We start from the raw sequence: 23,477 nt of genomic DNA, 5'->3' as shown, positions 1-23,477 counted from the left end.
GAAATATGACACGTTCCTGGTAATTGGTAATTCCCCTGTTTTGCAACTATGGTGTTGTGCTTTCGCTCTTTCACTGTATAATGTAGTGGATCAAACGTCGGTGTTAACTTGTGTTTCTTTTCTCGCTTGCATATGACTGTGTCACCTTGCTTGATGCATGACTCTTTCACTCTTTTCTTCCTATCATAGTGTTCTTTTTTTTCTTGTTTCTTCTTTTCCAAATTTCTCTTCGCTACTGCATGTTTGTTAACTACTTTCCTATTAGGCATTTCAGGTAAATATCACCTGATTGGTCTATTGGAAAGCAATTTGCACGGTGCAATTCCTGTGGACTGAAGAGGAGTTGAGCGATACTGCAACAGAAACCGTTGTAACTCTTGTCTCCAGTTCGACTTCAGTTGTTTTTAGAAGCTTTTCAATTGGTTACATAAATCTCTCCACAACCGCGTTTCTTTGAGGCCACCATGGTGTACAGGTTGTCCATTCTATACCTAACGCTTTTGTATAGTTTCCGAAATCTTTACCTTTAAATGGTGGGCCGTTGTCAGATTTTAGTTTCTTTGGGATTCCATGAGCGGCGAAAATTTTATCTAACTTGGGTATACAAGTTTTCGCTTCGGTCGAATTAACTATTTCCACTTCGGGGAATTTGGAATATGTATCAATTACTACCAGTAAATATTGTCCTGTTCTGGGTATTGGGCCACAGTAGTCAATTGCCACTGTTGTCCATGGTCTATCTTCTGTGAGTGTAATCTTCATTGGGCTTGTTGCTATTTCCAACCGCTTGACGGACAATACATTTGTCTATTATTTCTTTCACGTTGCGATCCATATTTGGATACCATATCATTTCTCGCAGCAACCTTTTTGTTTTTTTGATTCCCTGATGACCAACGTGACCTAGTTGAGTAGCCTTATTTTGTAACTTAAAAGGAATAACTATTCCTTGTGTTCTTCAGCAGTATATCCTCTGATGAATTGTGAGTTAATTCATCTGCGTACAGCCTAAATGGTTTCAGTTCATCGTCTTTCTCGTCCTATTTTCCTTCTTTTAGACTTTGCTTTACTTTTCTTAGTAATGGGTCTGCTGTTGTTGCTTCTTTAATTTCTTCTAGTGTCATTGACTTAGGCACTGATCGGTTTGTTATGAAATTCACACAGTTTTCGGCTAAAGTAGTCTCTGCGGGCTCTGTCTTAAATCTAACTGGGTGTCGGCTCAAATAATCGGCTTTATTCAGCGAACCTTTGCGATAAATTAATCTAAGGGTAAATGGTTGTAAACGCATCATCCACCTTCCGATCCGTGCTGGGGGTTTTGAACTTGCATTGTTGAATATTGATTCTAATGCTTTAAGGCCGACACAGACCGGACGCGATGCGGCAACGCGACGCGAATTTTGAGTTTTCAGAAGCATGTAAATTCTGGAAGTAAAATTTGGAAACTATGGACGCTAGAGACGTTATGACATGAATTCGGATCCCAGTAAAAATATTCTAAAATGTTCGATACCCCAAACTAAGCTAAGTACTTCTATGTCAGTTCGTGAGTACCGTTTCTCCGCTGAGCTCTGCTTGCATACGAGATTATTTTGTATTGCTGACTGTTCTTTTCTTTTTGGCTAATATTGCACTTATTCCATGTGGTGACCCATCCACTATAACAATACTTCGTTTCTTTGTATCATAGTACGTCATGACTGGTGTACTCGCTAATTGTTTTTTAAGCTGTTCGAATGCTTTCTGGTACTTCAATAGGGAGCTTTAGCAGTGACTACGAGTACGACTACGAGTACGAGATTCGTCATTCTCACGCGTTGTTTGCTTACACCATCAGCCAAAACTCGTAGTCACCGGGCTTTTGAGTACGAGTTTTTCGGAAATTTTCGTACTCAAAAGCTTGGCGACTACGAGTTTTGGCTGATCGCGTAAGCAAACAACGCGCGAGAATGACGGATTTCGTACTCGTAGTCGTACTTGTAGTACTGCTAAAGCTCCCTAATGTCCAGTTAAAAGCTACGTTTTTCTTTGTTAACTCTCTTAGTGGTGATGTTATTATAGCAAAGATGCAAAATCTGGTGATCTTGTCACTAAATAATGGGAAACATTGAACTTATAGATCTGCTACTTATAGATAGTGCATGAAGAATAATAAACACAAAAGTTTCATTGTTTCCAAATATGCATCTCTCAAAGGTAGAATTGCATTGCAATTTGCAAGAAATATTGCACCATTTAACAATTGGACAACGAGTCCGAGTTGTCTATATGAGCGAAAAGTCAACGAAGGCGAGTTGTCTAATTGTTTTAGTACACACCCTGTACCTAGATATATTAATTTCGAGAAAATAATCGATACAACGCAATTACACCAAAAAATAATTCAATTTTATACGGTCGCGCGAGCGAAATTTTCCCAAGCGTGCACCATCACGAATAGACAATGGTTGAATAGCCAATCAGAATGTAGGATTTGTAATAGACAATAGTCGGGTGCATACTAAATAATAATAGGGCCTTAACATAAATAATTGAAATCTACCTTTGTGTCTTCAACAGAATCAATGGCAACGCCCGCCATACCAACATCACCAAATACGCGGGGATTGTCTGAATCATACCTATAATGTTGCAAGACAAGGTAAATGTCTACACCAAGATTTTAAAACTTTGTGCCGAAAAGAAAAAAAGGCGAACAAAATTTATTTATATTTTTTTATTATATGCGTATATAATTAATGCACAGTATTGAATGAAGAAATAAAAAAATTACTCCACTAAACCAAGTTTACTCTATATTTAATATGTATAAAAACATGGGCGTACATAGAGTTCTTCAACACAAAGAAAAATCATATTCGACACAGGGTGAAAATATCGTGTTAACACACGTAAAAATCGTACTTTAACGTGACCGCGTGCTGATAAGATTTTCCAGCCAATCACAATTGGCGAAATCAGCCAACGGATCAAAAACAACACTTCTAATAGTTACACAAAATTCCTACAATTTCATCATATGATGTTACTGAGCCTACATTCCCTTCCCCCACTCCCCTCCTATAACATATTTGTTGTGTCTGTTTTGAACAGTTTTAACTATAATACGATATGTTGAATCGCCAGTTTATTCAGGTGAGTTGCCAGGATATAATCGCGTCAGCAATATCATTACCGCTAATAGTATAAACGCACCTAACGGACAATCACTCGCAATCCTTTGTTGATCCCATTACAGATATTCATACTGAACCAGCTGACGTCATAAAGCGTCTCGACAAAAACTGAGTTATCATGTGCCTGGTGTTATTTGTCCTTATTTTTCGAGCTAATAGTATGAAGGGTGAAAAATTTAAATTCTAATATGCAGTTGGGAAAAATATAAACGTGTTTTCACATAAATATAAAAAATAACTTGATATTTTCGAGTGTCGAAGTCATATGCAATAAAGGAAATGATAATTCAGTTTTGTCGAAGATCTGGCTTCTGATTGGTTGATTTTTATACCCAGATCAGCTGGAAAACACAGTAGTACTGAAATAGTAGCAAAGTGAATTCTCGATTTTTAAACAGCGGACCCAACCTCATACTTGAGGAAAATTTCCAGTAACGACAAAGATTTTTCGATATTTTTTGCGAACTTGGAAAGAGCCTGAAGAATATTTAAGTACGAAAATTAAAATACTTTAAATAACCTTTTAATTTGTGAATATGTACAATAAATCATTAGGAAAACAAATCTAAAGCACCCCACGGAGTTTGTGAATTTTCGCCACTCACCACAATACTAAAAACGAATCATGCTCTAGTATCTTAAAGAGTTTATATGGCGTGAACCAGCCGGCGAGAATGGCAATCTTGGAGTCAATCACTTTAGAATACCAATTAAAATAAATATAAAAGAAACAACTTCAACGGCATAGGGAAGTCGGTATAACATCATCCTAATCGGAGATTTTCAAGACATAGAAAACTGCCATCAACTTTTGAACAAAAGATTTTGGACCATATGGAAAATTATAACTAATTATTATAATCAAATAAAATGACTTCTTTTCAGACATTTTAATATAAAAGTGAGCGATAAAAGATTTACACGACGTTTCGATGTCATCATAACCTCATTCTCAAGTGAATTAAAACTAGAATAAACATGTTATTATTTACGCTGTGATCTAAACAATATGCATTTGTCCTGAGCAAGGGCTAATCGACCATGACTATGTACAATAAAAATGGATTATTAAAATTCTACAATAGTCAATACATCACTAAATATATATATATACATACGTTATAAATAAAGGATAAAAGCTATGGTGTAATAATGTATAATGTACAACATAGGACTAATCAAAATAATTTAGATTTAATAGAATCCGACTGTCCATTTAAGCCAGGTTTTAGTTCTTTAATGAAAAGTATTTCGAAACAAGTATTTCGACAGTCAAACTTGTTTCTGCATTTTCGAAGAACCGAGAACCTCCCAAGCAAGTCATCCAAAATCTGTCCATGCGCTTCCTTGGCATGCCTTCCAACAATCGTGGTTTTATATGCTCCTCAACGCGTTCATATAAGTGTCGGATATGCGTCCTATTCTGTCTGCAACCAATACCTATAACTACAAGCTCGCTAAATGGCTAGACGAGAAACTGAAGTTTGCTGATCAGATTAATCAAAAGCAAGTACATGCTTCCGACGTCATGGTATCGTACGATGTAACAGCCTTGTTCACCAACGTACCCGTAGATGAAACCATTGAATACATCGTCCAAGAGGCATTTAAAGGCAACTGGTTTAATGAAACATACGATCTTAACTTGATTAAGAAACAATTAACCAACATTACAACCAAAGACTAACTCTTCCAGTTCCATGGTCAATTTTATCAGCAGGTATATGGTGTAGCTATGGGCTCACCCTTGGGTCCACTTCAGGCCAATGCTATGTGTAAAATCGAAGGTAAATTGGAGAGTGTAATATACATAACTGCTATTTATAGATAATTAAGCTTGGACAATAGAATATTAGAACGGATTGACAGTTAAGGAAAGACAATAATAAGAGAGTGTATGAGAGCGAGAAAGTCAGAGCACATGAAAAGTAATATATATATATATAGAGAAACAAAACATACAGTTATACAAATCGGAGCAAGGAGCGAGATCATTATATTGGCGACGAGAATGGCTGAAGGACAAGCCGGGCCACAAGAAAATATCACAGTAAATACGCAATCGGTTTCACTACAACCATTGCCAGAATTTAATCCAGACGCCGATGTTGGCGAAAGCTTAGGCACGCGTTGGAACATTTGGATCCAAGATTTCGAGATGTTCATCCTCGCTAGTGGAATTACGGATGCGAAAAGAAAACGCGCATTGCTATTATATCAAACTGGCAAACGGGTTCGCGAGATATTTAGACAAATACCTGATACGGGAGACGCAACTGATTACGAAGCCGCGAAAACAAAGCTTCACGAATACTTCCAACCGCAAGAAAATCGCCAATACGCAGTTTACCGCTTTAGACAAGCGAGACAAGAACCGAACGAAACCCTTGATCAATTCCATACACGACTACGGACATTAGCACAGACTTGCCTTTCCACAACGCAGATTTTGAAATCGAACAACAAATTATTACGGCTGGGTCATCTTCACGGATTCGAAAAAGGCATTAAGAGACCCAACATACGATCTGAAGTCTATACTCATCGATGGTCGCCGTGCCGAGATGAGTACATTTCAAGCGCGAGACATCGAATCAAAAGACACAAATACAGATCGTGTTAACAAAGTATCATCGAAAACAACATCGAAAACGTGTCACAATTGCGGTGGTACGTATCCTCATGAAGGACAATGCCCAGCTAAAGGTAAAGAATGTCGGAAATGTCAAACTCATTTTGCTCGAGTGTGTCGAGGAAAGATGCAACGTCAGACAAAAGCTTTTCAACATGAAATGAAACCGAAACAGAAATACAAACGACCACTAAATCCACTAAATGAAGTTCAGAGCGAGACGGACAGTTCTGACAACGAATATTTATACACAGTTTCTAATGACAAGACCCCCAAAGTCAATGTTAAAGTATGCGGACGATCGTTCAAAGCTACCGTAGACACAGGCGCAACGATCAATGTCATCGACCGAGGTACATATGAGAAAATACCAGGAATAGAATTAAAGAAAACGAACACAAAAGCGTTTGCGTATACTGCTAGCAAGCCAGTAAAGTTCATTGGCAAGTTTGAGGAAGCTATTGAGACTCGCCGTCGAGTTGCAGTGGCAACTTTTTACGTCGCAGAAACGACAGACAGCGGAAATCTAATATCAGCAACAACGGCAGAGGAACTTGGCCTGGTAAGTTTTCATCTTAACAAAGTAACTGAAACAAAAGATCGTGAACTCCAAAATATTCTAAACAAACATTCAAAAGTTTTCCACGGGTTGGGTAAACTCAAGCAAGAGAAAATCAAATTAAACGTTGATAAAACAACAACACCCCGAGCACAGCCACAACGCCGAATTCCCTATCACATACGTCAGAAGGTCCAGAACGCGATAGAACAACTAGAGAAAGACGATATTATTGAACGGGTACCAGAAAACCAACCTACACCTTGGGTATCGCCAATTGTAGCAGTACCGAAAAAGAACGGGGACGTTCGTATATGCGTCGATATGCGCGCTGCCAACGAAGCTATAAAACGGGTACGACACCCTATTCCAACAGTTGAGGACATCAGCTTTGAGTTAAATGGAGCAACGTGTTTTTCCAAATTAGACCTTACACAGGCCTATCATCAGCTAGAACTACACGAGGACAGTCGTTACATTACTACATTCAGTACACACATCGGTCTTTTCAGATACAAAAGGCTGAACTATGGCACCAATGCAGCTGCTGAGATTTTCCAGTACACTTTACAAACCCAATTGCAAGGATTAGTCGGAGTAAAGAATATAGCTGATGACATTTTAGTATATGGCAAAACACAGAGAACAACACAACACAACTTGAATAAATGTCTAAAACGAATCTCCGACAAAGGACTACGCTTGAATCAAGCTAAGTGTAGCTTCTTGAATGACAAACTGGAATTTTTCGGACAAGTATTTTCCAAAGACGGCAGCAAACCTGACCCCAAACGTGTAGAAGCTTTAAAGAACGCGCCGGTACCCAAAACCATTTCTGAAGTAAGAAGTCTCCTCGGCATGGCAAACTACAGTGCCAAGTATATTCCGAAATTTGCAACCATTACAGCTCCATTGCGCCAATTAACGAAGAAAAAACACCTTTCGTGTGGACCGACATTCATCAGAACGCATACAACACGTTAACTTCCACCTTAGCTTCAGCATCGTGCATGGCATATTTTGACAAAAATAAAGAGACACTGGTAACGGTTGATGCGAGTCCAGTCGGCATATCAGCAATCCTTTCGCAGAGAAACAAAGGAAAAGACGACGAGAAAGTAGTGGCATATGCGAGTAGAGCATTAACAGAAGTCGAACAAAGATACTCCCAAACCGAGAGAGAGGCGCTGGCTATTATTTGGGGAGTGGAACATTTTCATCTATACCTGTACGGAAACGAATTCGTTCTAATCACAGACCATAAACCACTAGAAGTAATCTATGGCAACAGAAACTCCAAAAATCAGCAAGAATAGAACGTTGGGTGTTACGCTTACAACCTTATGCTTTTCAAGTAAGATACAAGCCAGGAGCTAACAATCCGGCTGATTATCTATCGCGCCACCCAACAGGAAAAAGCTACAAACAGCAGAAAATGACGAGGAGCACATAAACTTTATTGCTCGCTCCAGTGTTCCGAAAGCACTGACGATAGAGGAAATCGAAGAAGCAACGAACAAGGACAAAACCTTACGAGGAGTTCGGGCAGCTATAAAGCTCAACAAGTGGCACTACGAGGTAGTCAAGCCTTATAAACAAGTAAAAGACGAACTTACTGTGACAACAAAGGGCGTGGTTCTTCGTGGTTCTCGTATAGTGATACCAGAATCGCTACAGCAACGTGCGATTGACATTGCGCACGAAACTCATCTTGGCATTACCAAACGAAATCATTAATCCGAGAAAAGATTTGGTTTCCGAATATTGATAAAATGGTGCAAGCAACAATCGAGAAGTGCATTCCTTGTCAGCAGTGGGTAAAGCACCACCACAAGAGCCAATATCAACGACAACAATGCCAAAGGGACCATGGGAAACGATACATTTGATTTCTACGGACCATTTCCTTCAGGAGAATACCTTCTGGTCGCAATTGATCGCTATTCCAGATATCCCGAAGTTGAAGTAGTACGCTCGACAAAGCTTCTGCGGTCATACCAAAATTAGATCAAATGTTCGCCCGTCATGGCATCCCAACAACTATCAAGACAGACAATGGACCGCCTTTCAATAGTGCAGAATATAATCGTTATTTGACAACTCTTGGAATCAAAGATATCCATCCAACACCTAAATGGCCCCAGGGCAATGCAGAAGCGGAAAGATTCATGCACCCCCTTGGAAAAACGCTAAGAACCGCTCACATTGAAAGAAGACCCTGGCAGCAAGAGCTACATCGTTTCTTGTTACAGTACAGGACAACACCACACTCTTCCACGAAATTTCCACCAGCGGAATTACTATTTAACCGTACAGTGAAAGGAAAGCTTCCAGAATTGAACTAGGGATCCAAGGATAGTGCAAAGTTTTCATGCCCTGTAATACCTAAGCAACACGTTTTCCCAACATAAACATTTTGACTTATGCCAGTAAAAATATAATGAACTAGGTTAAACATTAATCAAAAGGAAATTATTCAAAGTACTCAAGTTACGTTAGCCGCGGATACTGTCACTATTAAATTATAATTTTAGTTGCCCATGTAAACCGGACGCGATTTTCTCAGTTTAGTCTCTTTTCTTCGTCAAACAACTGTGACTATACATTCACTACATTTATATGATGGCAACAATTTATCGTCATTTCATAAGAATAGCCAAAATAGTTGCGTTGTAAATAATGTAAATAAACCGCGGTGCATATTATGTCTATGATGTGGATACTTCGACGCGTAGCTAAATCGATACAAAACAATATACATATAATCAATACTGTATACCGCCAAAATGATTTGATTACTGCACAAAATGTCCGTTTTGTATAGTATCATTTATGTACTGTATGCAGAATACCAGGTATCGACTTGCTATATATCGACATAATATATATTCGTCATTCGTGTAAGAGATCTATCAATACATAAACAACACAGCGTCGTTTCTTCCTAACCTATTAGCTCTATTTATGGAATAAACCTTCCAAATTATATTTGTGTCGAATTGAATGCTCGTAATTCATAACATAAGTTGATAAATTGCGTAGATTCTCAAAGAATTGCACGATTTTTACGCTCGGAATGTTTTGAAGCAATGCTCGTCGCTCCTCGTTTCTTTACATCGTGAATAATGTTGAAGGCTCGACGGCACATGCGCAGTTGCGACGTATAGGAAAAAATCGGGTGTTCCGGGGGTAAATCTGCGCAAATCCCTTTGAAACAAAACCCAAACCGCGGAAAAGCAATGCTTTAAAATTTACAGTAACCGTCAAAATTCCTCAATATTTTGGTGAACTTAGCAAAAGGGATGTAGAGAATTAATAAATAAAGTAAGTTAAACTGATTTAAAAACTTTAAATTACTGATTATATACAAAAAGCTACTATACGCATAAAAACACTCCGCCCCCCGGAGTTTACACTATGACTGACTGACTGTCTGACTGTCTGATGTGAATTTTCGCCACTCACCACAATACTGCAAAGTTTCACAGAAACTTTGCACTAAAAAGCGGAACATTGTTAACAAACACAATATTGCTAAAAAGAATGAAATGGAGAGACAGCGATACAACAAAGAATATGCGAATGAAAAAAGAAACGTAAAAGAGAGTGAAATTAAGATAGGAGACTATGTCTTAGTTTGTCAGGACAAGCAGAACAAATTGACTGCGAACTACAACAACGTTCCATACGTAGTCACACACAGATCGCATTCACAGGTTAAAGCAAGAAGCAAGAACGGACACGTTATCACACGAAATGTGTCACAGTTTAAACGCATACCAAAGCCAAGGGATGATACGGACAGTGATGACGATAATGAGAGAGAACGTCATCAAAAGAGGAACAATACCATCACACTACCAGCAGCAACAAATGTTGGACATCAAGATCAAATATCGACACGAAGATCGAGCCGAGTCGTAGGAAAACCTGATAGATTTAGACATTCAGTATATGATTCAATTATGTTTTGTTAAATGTTAATATTGTTTTAAAAAAAAAAGGGTGATGTAATATACATAACTGTTATTTATAGATAATTAAGCTTGGACAATAGAATATTAGAACGGATTGACAGTTAATGAAAAACAATAATATAGAGAGTGTATGAGAGCGAGGAAGAGTCAGAGCACATGAAAAGTAATATATATAGAGAGAAACAAAATATACAGTTATACAAATCTGAGCAAGGATTGAGATCATTATAGAGAGAAATGGAAAAATGCCAGAAGATTATAGTCGCTACCTTGACGACACTTTCAACCATTCTACCGACATTGGTACAGGGAATACATTCCATCAAACGCTGAATGACGCTAACCCATCAATCGCATTTACCATGGAGGTTCAGAAGGATGGTCAACTCCCGTTCCTTGGTATGCTTATCACAAAGAAAGATACTTCCATTTCCACCAGCGTCTATCGAAAGCCTAAAGATACGGGGCTTTTGCTACACTACCAGATTTATGTCGACAAGCGATACAAGACCGGACTGATCAAAACCATGCTATATCGTGCCAAGAGATTGTCATCATCATTTGAATTCTTTTAAGAGGAATGTGACAGAATTTTTTAACGGTTTGTACAGCTGAAATACCCCGAGGCGTTGGTAAAATCCGTGATTTTGGAATTTATGACAGCGGATGCTGTACACAATGCTCCTGGTTCACAAGACAGCGTCCCTTCTGGTAAGTTTGATAAATGTGACAGTATAAACATTAGCCTACCTTGTAATTTCAAAGATCAGAAGTCAGCAACAGTTGTCAAGCGGCAGCTGTCTGATCTATCTAACAAAGTAGGAAAGTTCCTGAGACCTGTCTTCGTCAGTAAGAAAGTTGGTGAGCAACTCAGGATACGTGAAAGAAAACCGGTGTTATTTTCTCAACAATGCTTTGTGCATCGTTTTAAGTGTGACCAGTGCGACGTTGGTTATGTCAGATACACGTGCCGACACTTATATCAACGCGTTGAAGAGCATAAAACCACGATTGATGAAAGGCATGCCAAGGAAGCGCATGGACAGATTTTGGATGACTTGCTTGAGAGGTTCTCGGTTCTTCGAAAATGCAGAAACAAGTTTGACTGTCTGGTTTTCGAAATGCTTTTCATAAAGAGCTAAGCTATAGCTTAAATAGACAGTCGGATTCTACTAAATCTAAATTATTTTAATTATTACACCATAGCTTTTATCCTTTATTCATAACGTATTTAATGATGTATTGTAGAATTTTAATAATCCATTTTTATTGTACACAGTCATGGTCGATTAGCCCTTGCTCAGGACAAATGCATATTGTTTAGCTCATAGCAAGGACATGTTTATTCTAGTTTTAATTCACTTGAGAATGATGTTATGATGACATCGAAACGTCGTGTAAATCTTTTATCGCTCACTTTTATATCAAAATGATTATAATGCAAATTAAACTCACCCTCTGTGTGTTGGAAGGTCAAAAGCAACGCTTAGCCCTTGCTGCCCGGCTTTTAGGTTGTCTCGGTAAAATTTGTTGCTCTCCTCCACTGTGCTGAAGCCAGAATACTGCAAAAGTAAATGTATAACCCGATATATTAGTTTCATTTGAAAATCGAACAATTTTATTTGAAAATGGTTTTCTGCAATGTACAATTGGTGGACCGAATTCTAATTAGTGGACAGAAACATTAAATGTATTATTGTATTATTGTTCGTGTATATTTTTCTCCACTCCGCGGATTCACCGCAGTGAATCGCGTGTGACTGTGCATGTGACAACGGGATGGAGAAGTACGGTTTAGGTCCAGAAGTTCCTGAAAAAATTGTCAAAATCAGCAAGTCTTAAAAAACATTCGCATCCCCTGACCTAACACGATCGCGTTTATTTGAAAATTTATTTGTTTCAGAATTATTTGATTTTGAAAAATAAAAAGCGTTGAAAATTCGCGCCACGTTGCCAATTCGCGTCTGTCTGTGTGAGCCTTTACCGTCTCCATCCCTACCGATCGGCAGCGGCCAAGATCTAGTTAGACGCCACTGTAGTATCGCGCGAATGAACCTTCTCTGCTGGAGGGAGAGCTTCGACAATCTTTGAGATCATTAATAAGAATAAACATGCATTGTCAAACGATGGATTATCGATCGTCAGCGTCGCGCCAGCGTGCGAACTCAGCAAACAGTTGCAACGATTGTAGCTGTATAAGAAAAACATTACAATTAAGAATGCGGAGGTCAAATTCGGACTATTCGAACTTAAAATGTCATCAGACATTTCAGAAAAGCGGATTTTTTATTTCAACTCACGATAAAATCGTAAAACATTCCACGACTTCAATTCAACAAGAATAGAAAATAATTTAATTAGATCTTAATCCCCTGGCGACATCGTGACGAATGCTCGTCCCAATCGCTTTTAAATGCTCGAACTCAGCACGAGTAAGACAATAAGCTTTGATCGCTTGCAAGACCTCGTTTAAAAAGAGGATGATGAAAAATATTGATTTCAAATAGCAATTTCGCTAAATATACAGGAAATTATCACTGATTATGATGTATCTTGCAACGTGCGATATCAGCTTACAATGTACATTTGTACCTGTCTGATGGTCCACGGTCGTTGGGCATACATGGTTGGATATGGTCCTCGTGTGTAAGGGTATTGACCAGGGATTTCATCTTTTTGTCCAACAGTATCTTCTTTGGTGTACAGCGGTTTGATATTGATTCCCTAAAAAAATGTAATATGCAACGAGTTCCAAAGATTGATAGAATCTCTATTTATACTTGCAATTTTTTATCAAACAATAATATAAAATGAACAAATACTAGTTTTAGTTATATACAAATAACAAACAGCGACCGTGGTAATATCACATAATACTCTTACTACCGTATTTACTCGTTTGAGCGCCGCAGCGCTCTTTAAATTTTTAGAACTTCAGATGCCGCGCTTAATCGAGGGCGGCGCTGTTTAAAAAATATAATTTGTGAATTGTAACAAGAACTTTAAATAAAAGGATTTGAAAGTTAGATGTACCCAAATGTCCCCGTATTGACAGCGAGTCGCGTTCTGACAGTGCATCGATTAAGCGCCGAATTTGAAAAAAAAATAGTGCGGCGCTCATTCGGGGGCGGCGCTCAATCGGAGGCAGCGCTCAATCGGAAGCAGCGCTCATTCGAGTAAATACGGTATTCGAGATATCTTTACTGTAATACCGCAAACATCAAAGACACCTTTAACAAGCTAAAGTTAACTTCAAGATTAGACTTGCCGAATCGGAATTGTGCCCACAGAATTAATGGTAGTAAGCTATTGGAGGAAAATTTCTGATAGGGGGGACGACAAATTTCGATGAATAAGCCCAGGTGTGCTATTTTTCCGTTTATTATACTTTTATTATTATGAAGATATTTCCCATTTCGGAGCAGCCAAATTACAATGGAAATTACAAGTTATGTATACGAAAAAGTGGCTATATAGCTACGTTTGGAATTTAGAATGTTAGCAATATATATAAGTTGAACATGTTTGTAAAATTTAAATCAAGTAGCTATAATTTTCCCTTATTGTTGGTTGTTCAACGACTTTCAATTTTCATAAATAGGTTTAAAAAATTATGACAACATGAAAAGCAATTTTTTACAATAAACAAACAATTTGAAGAATAAATTCAGCCAAAAATTAAAGACAGTCGCCGTTACGAGGTATTGCGCTCACGGTTTTGAAAAAAGTACCCCCAAAATGGCGGCATACTTGTCATCGCGAGAAAGGCTGACTGTATCGTTAATATAAATTGCCCCTTTCCCTAGCTGGCAATTACTGTAGGTCAATCTCTTCTAGTTGTAGTCTGTTAATGACAATTACTGTAACAGCCTCTTCTGGCAACTGTTCGGGTAACCATGTCTCTGTGACGAAGGTAATGTATATGTTACCCTTGCCGCTGTTCTTTTATGCCAATGGCTATACAACGCACAGGGTATATAGAAATGCACTCCAAAGTTCTTTTAATTATTAAAAAATATCAGACTTCGTCTTACAATCAAAGAAAAGCTTTTTTTTCACAAAAAACTAGCGTCTACACGCAGTCGCGCACACCTGTGTTCTCCTATATCATACATCATATCTCATGCCTTTTTCCCGTCTCCTTATCACCATTCAATATTTCCGGTTCAAAACCCTAACATTGAGACCTAACATATACGGTAGCTATATTATGGCTTGCCATTCGAATCTCTAATTCGTTGAATTTATTTGCAATTGAGTTGGAATTTACCAATAGCACGTTCGGCATCGGTCTATTTACTCGCGGAAGTAATTTTTTTCTTTTCGTATAGCTAATAGCACATTCTGTGCACAATGTCTCAAAGACTGTGATAATAATAAATCATGGTTGTCATGGCAACTATGATGATCATTATGATGATCATGATCATCATTAGCATAATAATAATAATTTTTATTGTTTTTTGCAATATTAACAGGAATATAATTAGTATTGTAGCTATTGTTCAGCGCCATCTGTTCTCTCAAACAAATTGACAGGTTTCAAATTTGCGGAACACGCTTCTTTCTTCGAGCCATCGGTAGCCATGAAGATATTCTGATAGGAATTTATGACACTATCATCGTTGGGGCATTACCCTCCGGGGGCGGGTTGTATAAAGCTCTTTAACTACATTCTGCATAGTTAAATCCTAGTTAACTAAGAAATACGACTCTGATTGGCCAATTCTGTCACTAACTACAGTTAAAAGTTAACTAGCCTTTTATACAACTAGACCCTGGGATAGTACGTTTATTAGTTTTATTATTATCATTAGTCTTATACTCGTTAGATTTAGGCCTCCATGGTTTAAAATACACATGCTTTGACCAAAAAGTTTCAGTTTCAGTAGGTGGGCATTTACGAAGTTTAGCTGAAATTAAACCTTTCCGTTTGCCTTTAAATAAAATTTACAGGTTCCGAAAGCGTTCCGAAAAATATCGAGTAATTCAGTTTTTAAAATTTATCAGTTGGCTTACGGAGGTCATCTAATATTTGAAAAACTTGAAAAGCTCCTAACTTCTGGTTTCGAATTGACGAATCTCTAATCCTATTTGATAATAAAATAAATAGACGCATATAATTGGTCAATTCGAAACCGGGAGTTAAGAGTTTCAAATAATTGACGTAAGCCAGCTGAAAAATTTGAGCAAATGAGTTCCCTGATATTTTTCGGAAAGTTTCTATTGCCGCGACTGTAATAGGTTGGCTTATCTTTCTTTTTTTCATTAAAGAAAAAAACATCCAGTTTAACATTTTCCGCAATTTCCGAGAGAAAAACGTTTGACCCTGTTACGCTACGACAAACATGTCATAAACAACATTATTCTGCTATTCAAGATCTGAGCCGCAGAGTCCTATCTAGTATTCCCCCCTTCATCATAATTGCTCATTAATCTCCCTAGTTTCTATTTAACCGTAATTGTCGTGAACGAGTCATTTTCACCAATGAGAAATAGTCCGGTTGTATAAAATTGCCTTTATTTGTGTTGAATAATCAGTCATTGTTGACTGTCTGTAAACAAATAGAAATATTCTATCACATCATTCACCCTGACATGTTTACGACACTGGCTACTGAATGGAAGGCTTAAATTTTCGTATTATAATATTGATTACTACATGATATGTGTTCCATGAATGCATTAAGTATATAATAATATCTTATCTGTGGGATAATTAAGTTACTGTTTGTATACTCACTGATGTAATCACAATTTGTTTTCCATATAGACATGCTTTGAATTAGGACTCAACCAGCAAACATTATTTGGGCTGTTTTGGGGATTTTTTATCATTGTAACCAATTGGATTTTAAAAAGTTGTATTCAAAGGTAACACAGTCTAAAATATTCATTAATCTAAAATTATACATAAATGACTAAAACTCGTGATCGAACAAAGAAAACATTATATAAATAAAAATAATCTAACAGCCCCAGGTTTTTAGATTTCTAATATAACCATTGGATATTTTTTATCTTCAAAATTTATACAAAACCTATAACAAAATCTATAGCAACCAGGGAGCAGTGTAACAGCATTTTGAAACACGTAATTTCCAGTCAAAAGTGTTCCGTGTCAAAAGTGTGTGTATCGACAATACAGTCATAATTAGGATTAACTTTCATAACAACAACTACCACTTACATGTACTGTAGAATTAATCCTTACTTAACTTAAACAAGACGCCTGTTCTGGCGTTCACTCCGGTGTGCCGTGCACGTGCCAGTCTTCTGCACTGACCATAAACAATACAGTTCATACTCATTTAGGTGCCTTGCGAACCTAAATGTTGTTCGATCGCGACATTCAAAAGCACATCGCACTTTAAAAAGTAGAGAAGTTCAATTGTTCAAAAATTTAAATAAACCGCATGATACGTTCACTTTGTTATATAAACCGCATGATACGTTCACTTTGTTATAGCTATTAGCAATTATGCACGCGGGCGTTGCACAACTAAACAAGGAAACATTGTGAAACAATGAACAATGCTTAATTGTTAGACACTTGACACTCGGAAGCGGTGAATACTGATTAGTCATTAGTTGAAGTTAGTGTGAGAGGCAACAGCACGAGCCGGAGGCACAGTTTTTGTGGGTAGCCGCTGCGCATGCGCGGCTAACCACTATGTAGTCGAAAAAGTGTCCGGATCTGGCTGTGTGTGTGGTGCCACATCTTCGGCAATCGACGGATATACGAAAGATAACGAACGCGTTCGTTCTGCTACTTCCGGTAAATTTCGTTGTTTTCGGAGGAGCGAACCGAAGTTTACGGAACAGTCGGAACTACGTTGATAATACGTTTGTCAAATTTTAAAGCGAAGGTGTTTGAAGGTCAGTACTTTAAAGTTTGTGTATTTTTGTGACATTTGCTATTTTAATCGCTCGTTTTGCTACTGTGGTCGAGGAATTTCGATCACAATCGGATTATTAGAGCGTACATATTCACTTGGAAATTTGTTGTACGGTACATTGCATACCTAAACATGTTGGGACACTTGTGATTTGTCGATACTCAAAACAACTACCATCAAGCAAATGTGCTCGACTAACCGCATTGTTATACGAACACTGGACTGGCCTTTTATATATGGAACTGTTATACGAACACTGGACTGGCCTTTTATATATGGAACATAATGATGATCTTCAAACTCAAACTAGGTAAAAAATGTAATACGTTTTGTAAATAAAATGTAATAATTTTTGTAAACGTAAATAAGACGTTTTGTATTGTCATAAAAAGTGGCTCAATAATTTAAACTAGTTTCCTAGTTGAATGTTCATAATTCACGTTTCAATATCATCAAACATTTTGGCAAACATTATTGATTCAATCACTGTGTGTAACAAATACTCTGATCTCGATTTTGTATATACAATAGTCATCATCCAAAATAAATCTTATTCAGAATGCACCATTTTTGTTGAGGATCATTATGAAAAAGTGCAACATTATTTTCAAGTTGTTAATCAACATTGCAAACCACCTGTACCTTCCTGCTGAATCTATGAAATAATGCTGTCATCTCCAGCTATAATGGTGATAAATGTATTTATACAAAAACTTTGGGAAACAAGCCTTATAATCGTACTGGAACAACAACCGATATGCTAGCTGATAATCAAGGGACATCAAAAAGAAATAATTTGAAAACGTCTAAAACCTTTCTCTCTTTCCAAACTAAGCTTTATGTTATCAGACGATTTGTGCCACCATTCTTGAACCTTACTCTCTTTTTTGTTTTCTCCACCTATTATGTTTTTAAAAACTATGCATTTCCTATCTTTTGTAAATTTTCTTTTATATATGTTATTATTCTGTCGCTAAAAATGTATTTAAATTATTACAATAAAAAATATAACATATATTGTGCAATAAAATAGATTTCGTTATAACTGAATTCAACTAGCTATCATTTTTGCCATTGCGCATGGCATTAGAAAGTAAAATTATAAGCATTAGTTTATATTTACTCGCCACTGTAGCAGTCTGTAGTTTGAATCAAACTTGAAATTTTTTGCCAAACCATAGCTTTATCGCAGCCAATGTTTTGCAAACGTTTTATAGGCTACCCACATGTACGCATTGCGTACCTATTTTTAATAATTTCTATAAGGCAAAGAAGTCATTGTTGCGGTTCGGTAATGTATGTTACTGGGCTATTCCCCCTACGGTCCCGACGATTCCGCTGAAGGATACAAAGAATAGGGGTCGTGTAACAACTTTGTTTTTACACTTTGCCTTTGGAATTCGTGCTTATATAGTTATATCAAATCTTCAATCCTGTGAAAACTGCGACGTGTCAACGGGCCCATACACGACCACATCTTGTTAAAGGGCGAAAATTAATTAAATATTTTCTGATCCCAACTCAATCTAAACTTAATCGAACAGCATCAAAAGAACGGTTTATTTGTTTTTCTTGGAGTAATTGCCGTGTCATGCGAGCGAAATCAAATCGCGCATCAAATTAGCCAAGGCTGTGCACCACAACTCTTGGAAGACAAAACTGTGACGTAGATAAATACGGTCACATACATATTTCAAATACTAGTATATTTCGCGCCAAAACACACTTGCGACGACGAAAAAAAATAAAAAATAAATAAAAAACAAAACAAAACAAAACCAGGGCGAATTTTCAACTCCGTCGCTCACGCCCGGAGTAAAAAGTTAAATAAATGTACGGTATTAATATTTACTGTTAATTATACAAGGGGTGTAATTAAGTGGAAGATAAACAATTAATTAGCTAGTGGTTTTTAATATTAGTAATAAAGAAGTCCAAATGAGATATCTACATGCCTAAATGGCCACTATTTGCAGGCAATCCAATTTGCTTTGACATATTCCATACCTCTGGAGTTTTCCATGTCAACAGCTCCTCTGGGTCAGCACCTTTAAGTTGCTTAGTAGCCAAAGTAATCCATTCTGGATTCAAAGGCGCTGAATGACGCCGACGAAGCAATAAAACCTACCAATATTAAAAATTAAAATGACACATTAAAATATTGGTTAAGAGAAAATCCTCTGCCAAGCCCACAGTAGTTGCTGAGTGAAACTTTAGCACAAGGTACATAACAATTTGGAACACCGGTATTAAATACATTGATCACATTCTGGTAACCAAGATGGCAAGAATGGCAATGTTGTGTCGGAACTAATATAAACTTTCGTTAAATACATACTACAATATTACTAATGCGACTAACCTTTCAACTTGATGTAGTTACGTAATCACTAATCCAATAAATTCTAACCAATCGTAGAACATTATTTACATGCGCTTGGGTAGTGATTTTGAGAGAGGGGCTTAAAATGTGAGGCGACTTATACTTATATTGATTAAATATTGAGATTTGTAGCTTGTTGTTAGTAGTTTATATCTGGGCAACGGATATTTCTCAACACGGGGTACCTCCGACGGGATGTAGCGAAATACGCTCGAACAAGAGCATGAACGTGCGATCTTATGGCGAGTTTAAAGAAAAAACAACAAACGCTCGAAGCGGAATTACTGAGGCAACTCTAGATTAATCAAAACAAAACAGAGAAGATTTTCTCGACAAACAATCATCAACGGAGTGTCATCTAAAGGCATTAAAAGAGCTAGCAAGTATTGCCGATAATTCCAAACGGGTAGTTGAGAGAATTGAAATCGAAAATAATGAGGTGATTGAGAGTATTACGTTATACTCTCAATCACCTCATTATCGTGGGTGTGTCTATTGTGATGGGTGAAGCCCACCAGGCAGCGAGCTGGGCGAGAAAACTATAATGTCAGAATTGTAAGCGATCTACGGCATTCATGCGTCCATTTGTGATCAACCAAAAGAGGAGAAGCAGCTTATGACTGTTACAAGGATGGTGGATCCTGGTGGATTCAGAAGTTGGGAGTTCGATTCAGAAGTTGGGACTGGAAAATCTCATATCAAAAATCAATTGACATCAAAACAAGGCAGATCGATATGCTTATGAAAACGAAGGTTGAACGCCTTGAGACATATGGGAGAATTGAATCTGGGGACGGTGATTTCAAAATGCATGTAGACTTAATCAAGGTAAATAAGAGCGAACTGTTGTCTGTTGATGACCACTGACAAAGCCGGGATGGTTCATTATTTCCCCTGGTAAAGAATTTGATCGCAGCCAAATGTTGTTGACACAGACTTCACAGCATGATTATGAGAAGTTATGTCACCTTAACGTACTTGGGTTTACTGACACGTCGGTACATGATCAAGAATCTGTTTACAATGAGTTTAAGGAGCAGCTAGTGCGAAGCCCCGAGGGATGGTACGAGACAGGGCTTCCTTGGCGAGGGAACCATCCTCCCTTACCATCTAATAAAGAAGAAAGCCTTCGCTTAAACAAGCTAACCAAGAAATTAAACCGTGAAGGGATAACAACCGAGTACAATCGTGTTGTAATCGAAGAACATAAAGATCAAAGTATCCTTGAGCTAGCACCAGATCCAGCAACTGGTCGAGAGTTTTAACTGCCCCATAAACCAGTGATTCGACAAAGTAGAAAGATTCGTATAGTCATGCCCTTGCCAGGCTGGCGAAAGCGCACCATCCTTAAATAAATGCCTTTATCCGGGCCCACCTCTCCAAAACAAGCTGTGGGACGTCCTTGTCCGTCATCGATCCTTTCCTGTAGCCCTGAATTGAGACATTGAGAAGGCTTTCCTGCAGATTCGGATCAAACAACAAGATAGGGACGCCCTCGGGTTTTACAGGAGGCTGAGACACATATTTATAGATTAACGAGCGACCTGTTCGGCCTGACGTCATCCCCGTTTCTACTGGGGAGTGATTGGGCAACACCTTGAGAGAGCAAGATGCCAGAGATTGAGGCAGAGCTTAAGCGATGCATGTATGTTGATGACCTATTGAGTGGAGCACAGACAGTGGAACTTGCCAGAGAGAAGAAAACCAAAGCGATTAAGATTTTTGATGATGCCAAGTTTACGCTCCATAGATGGAGCTCTAATGTTGCGGAGCTGGAAGATTGTGATGGTTGCAGCTGTATCCCCAAACAGACTGTGTCCATTTGTAAATAGGGCAAGATGTGTGATAAGGCGATGAAGAGATTGTCGATCCGTACCATTGGTATCGAATGAACTGTTCGTTTACGATCCGTAAACAGATTTTGTCCATTGGTAAAAAGGATAACATGTGCGGCCAAGCTTCAGGCCCCTCTAAAACTTGTCGAACCGTACCATTGGTATCAAATGGACTGTTAGTTTATCATCCGTAAACAAGCTGTGTCGATTCGTAATTAGGGTAAGATGTGCCATGCTATACAGGCCACAGTAAAGCTTGTCGACCCGGACCATTGGTGTTGAATGGACCGTTGGTTTACGATCCGTAAGCAGATTTTGTCCATTGGTAAAAAGGAGAAGTGCCAAGCAACAGGCCCCTCTAAAACTTGTCGATTCGTACCATTGGTATCAAATGGACTGTTCGTTTACGATCCGTAAACAGACTGTGTCGATTCGTAAATTGGGCATGATATGCCAAGATACAGGCCACAGTAAAGCTAGTCGATGCGTACCAATGGTGTCGAATGGACTGTTGGTTTACGATCCGTAAACAGGCGGTGTCGATTCGTAAATAGGGAAGATGTGTCTACGATAGGCCTCGGAAAGGCTTGTCGATCCGCACCATTGGTATCGAATGGACTGTTCGTTTACGATCTGTAAACAGGCTGTGTCAATTCGTAATTCGGATAAGATGTGCCATGCTTTACAGGCCACATTAAAGCTTGTCGATCCGTACCATTGGTGTCGAATGGACCGTTGGTTTGCGATCCGTAAGCAGATTTTGTCCATTGGTAAAAAGGATGTGCCAAGCTACAGGCCCTCTAAAACTTGTCGATTCGTACCATTGGTATCAAATGGACTGTTCGTTTACTATCCGTAAACAGACTGTGTCGATTCGTAAATAGGGAAGATGTGTCTAAGATAGGCCTCGGAAAAGCTTGTCGATCCGCACCATTGGTATCGAATGGACTGTTAGTTTACGATCCGTAAACAGACTGTGTCGATTCGTAAATGGGGCGAGATGTGTCTAGGAAAGGCCTCTGAAAAGGTTGTCGATCCGTACCAATGGTGTCGAATGGACTGTTTGTTTACGATCCGTAAACAGACTGTGTCGATTCGTAAATAGGGAAGATGTGTCTAGGATAGGGCTCTGAAAAGCTTATCGATCCGTACCATTGGTGTCGAATAGACTGTTAGTGTACCATCCGTAAAGAGATTTTTTCCATTGGTAAAAAGCACAAGATGGGCCAAGCTATACAGGCCACTCTAAAGCTTGTCGATCCGTACCATTGGTATGGAATGAAGTGTTCGTTTACGATCCGTAAACAGACTGTGTCGATTCGTTAATAGGGCATGATTTGTCTAGGACAGGCCTCTGAAAAGCTTGTCGATCGTCGATCGAAAACAATTTGTGATAAAGATACGTTTAAATTAACGCTGTTCCTTTTCAATAACGGCTGCTCTCCTTATGTCATTGTCGAATGGATTGTTTCGTCGCTATAGTAGCTACATACTAGAAATACATGCATGCAGCAACCCCTCGCCTCGGTTAAACGAAATTAGTTAATGATTGTTAGAAATGTTATGTGGTTTGGGGGCTTTGAAGGGTACATGGTATGTGAGAAAAAGAATTTGAGGAAAGTATGGAAATATTTTTTTGCACGTGGAAACACTGCAGTCATAGCAACTCGCGACAGCCGTAAATTTTTAAAGAATCAAAGTTTACCCTCATATTTTTGTGAAAAATGGCAAAAATACGACAAGATTCTTACCTTTTTCTGGAAGTTAAGTTACTCGTCTATAGTCAGTGTTATGGTAAATTATTTTAATTACTAAATACCATGAAATACACTGGCGGTCAAAAAGAACTGCTCAAATGTTGCTATTATCGTATGTAACAGGAATCGTAACAATCAATCTTTTATTGTACACTAGCGGTCAAAAAGAACTGTTTAGATACAAATTCATAAAAAAGAAGCGAATATAGGATAGAGCTTCATAGGCATTTTGGATAATTATCTAATTCCAAGCAATATT

The 23,477-nt window shown here is 38.2% G+C and overlaps 1 protein-coding gene across 1 annotated transcript in view; it reads right to left on the bottom strand.

Moving 5' to 3' along the window:
* LOC114541304 (methylmalonyl-CoA mutase, mitochondrial-like) overlaps positions 1-23,477 on the bottom strand; it is a 43,226-nt gene that overhangs the window by 12,462 nt on the left and 7,287 nt on the right. Inside the window, exons 2-5 of the mRNA XM_028561238.1 lie at positions 19,251-19,367; positions 12,937-13,068; positions 11,800-11,906; positions 2,543-2,621 (exon numbers count right to left, since the gene is read on the bottom strand). Coding sequence (XP_028417039.1) covers positions 2,543-2,621; positions 11,800-11,906; positions 12,937-13,068; positions 19,251-19,367 — 435 coding nt within the window. The remainder of the gene's footprint in view (positions 1-2,542; positions 2,622-11,799; positions 11,907-12,936; positions 13,069-19,250; positions 19,368-23,477) is intronic.

The sequence above is a fragment of the Dendronephthya gigantea genome, unplaced genomic scaffold (assembly GCF_004324835.1).
Source record: "Dendronephthya gigantea isolate DGI-Jeju-01 unplaced genomic scaffold, DenGig_1.0 000279F, whole genome shotgun sequence".
NCBI classification, from domain to species: Eukaryota; Metazoa; Cnidaria; class Anthozoa; order Malacalcyonacea; family Nephtheidae; genus Dendronephthya; species Dendronephthya gigantea.
The sequence above is the reverse complement of the archived record's forward strand: the minus strand, read 5'-3'. Positions and strand labels throughout refer to the sequence as shown.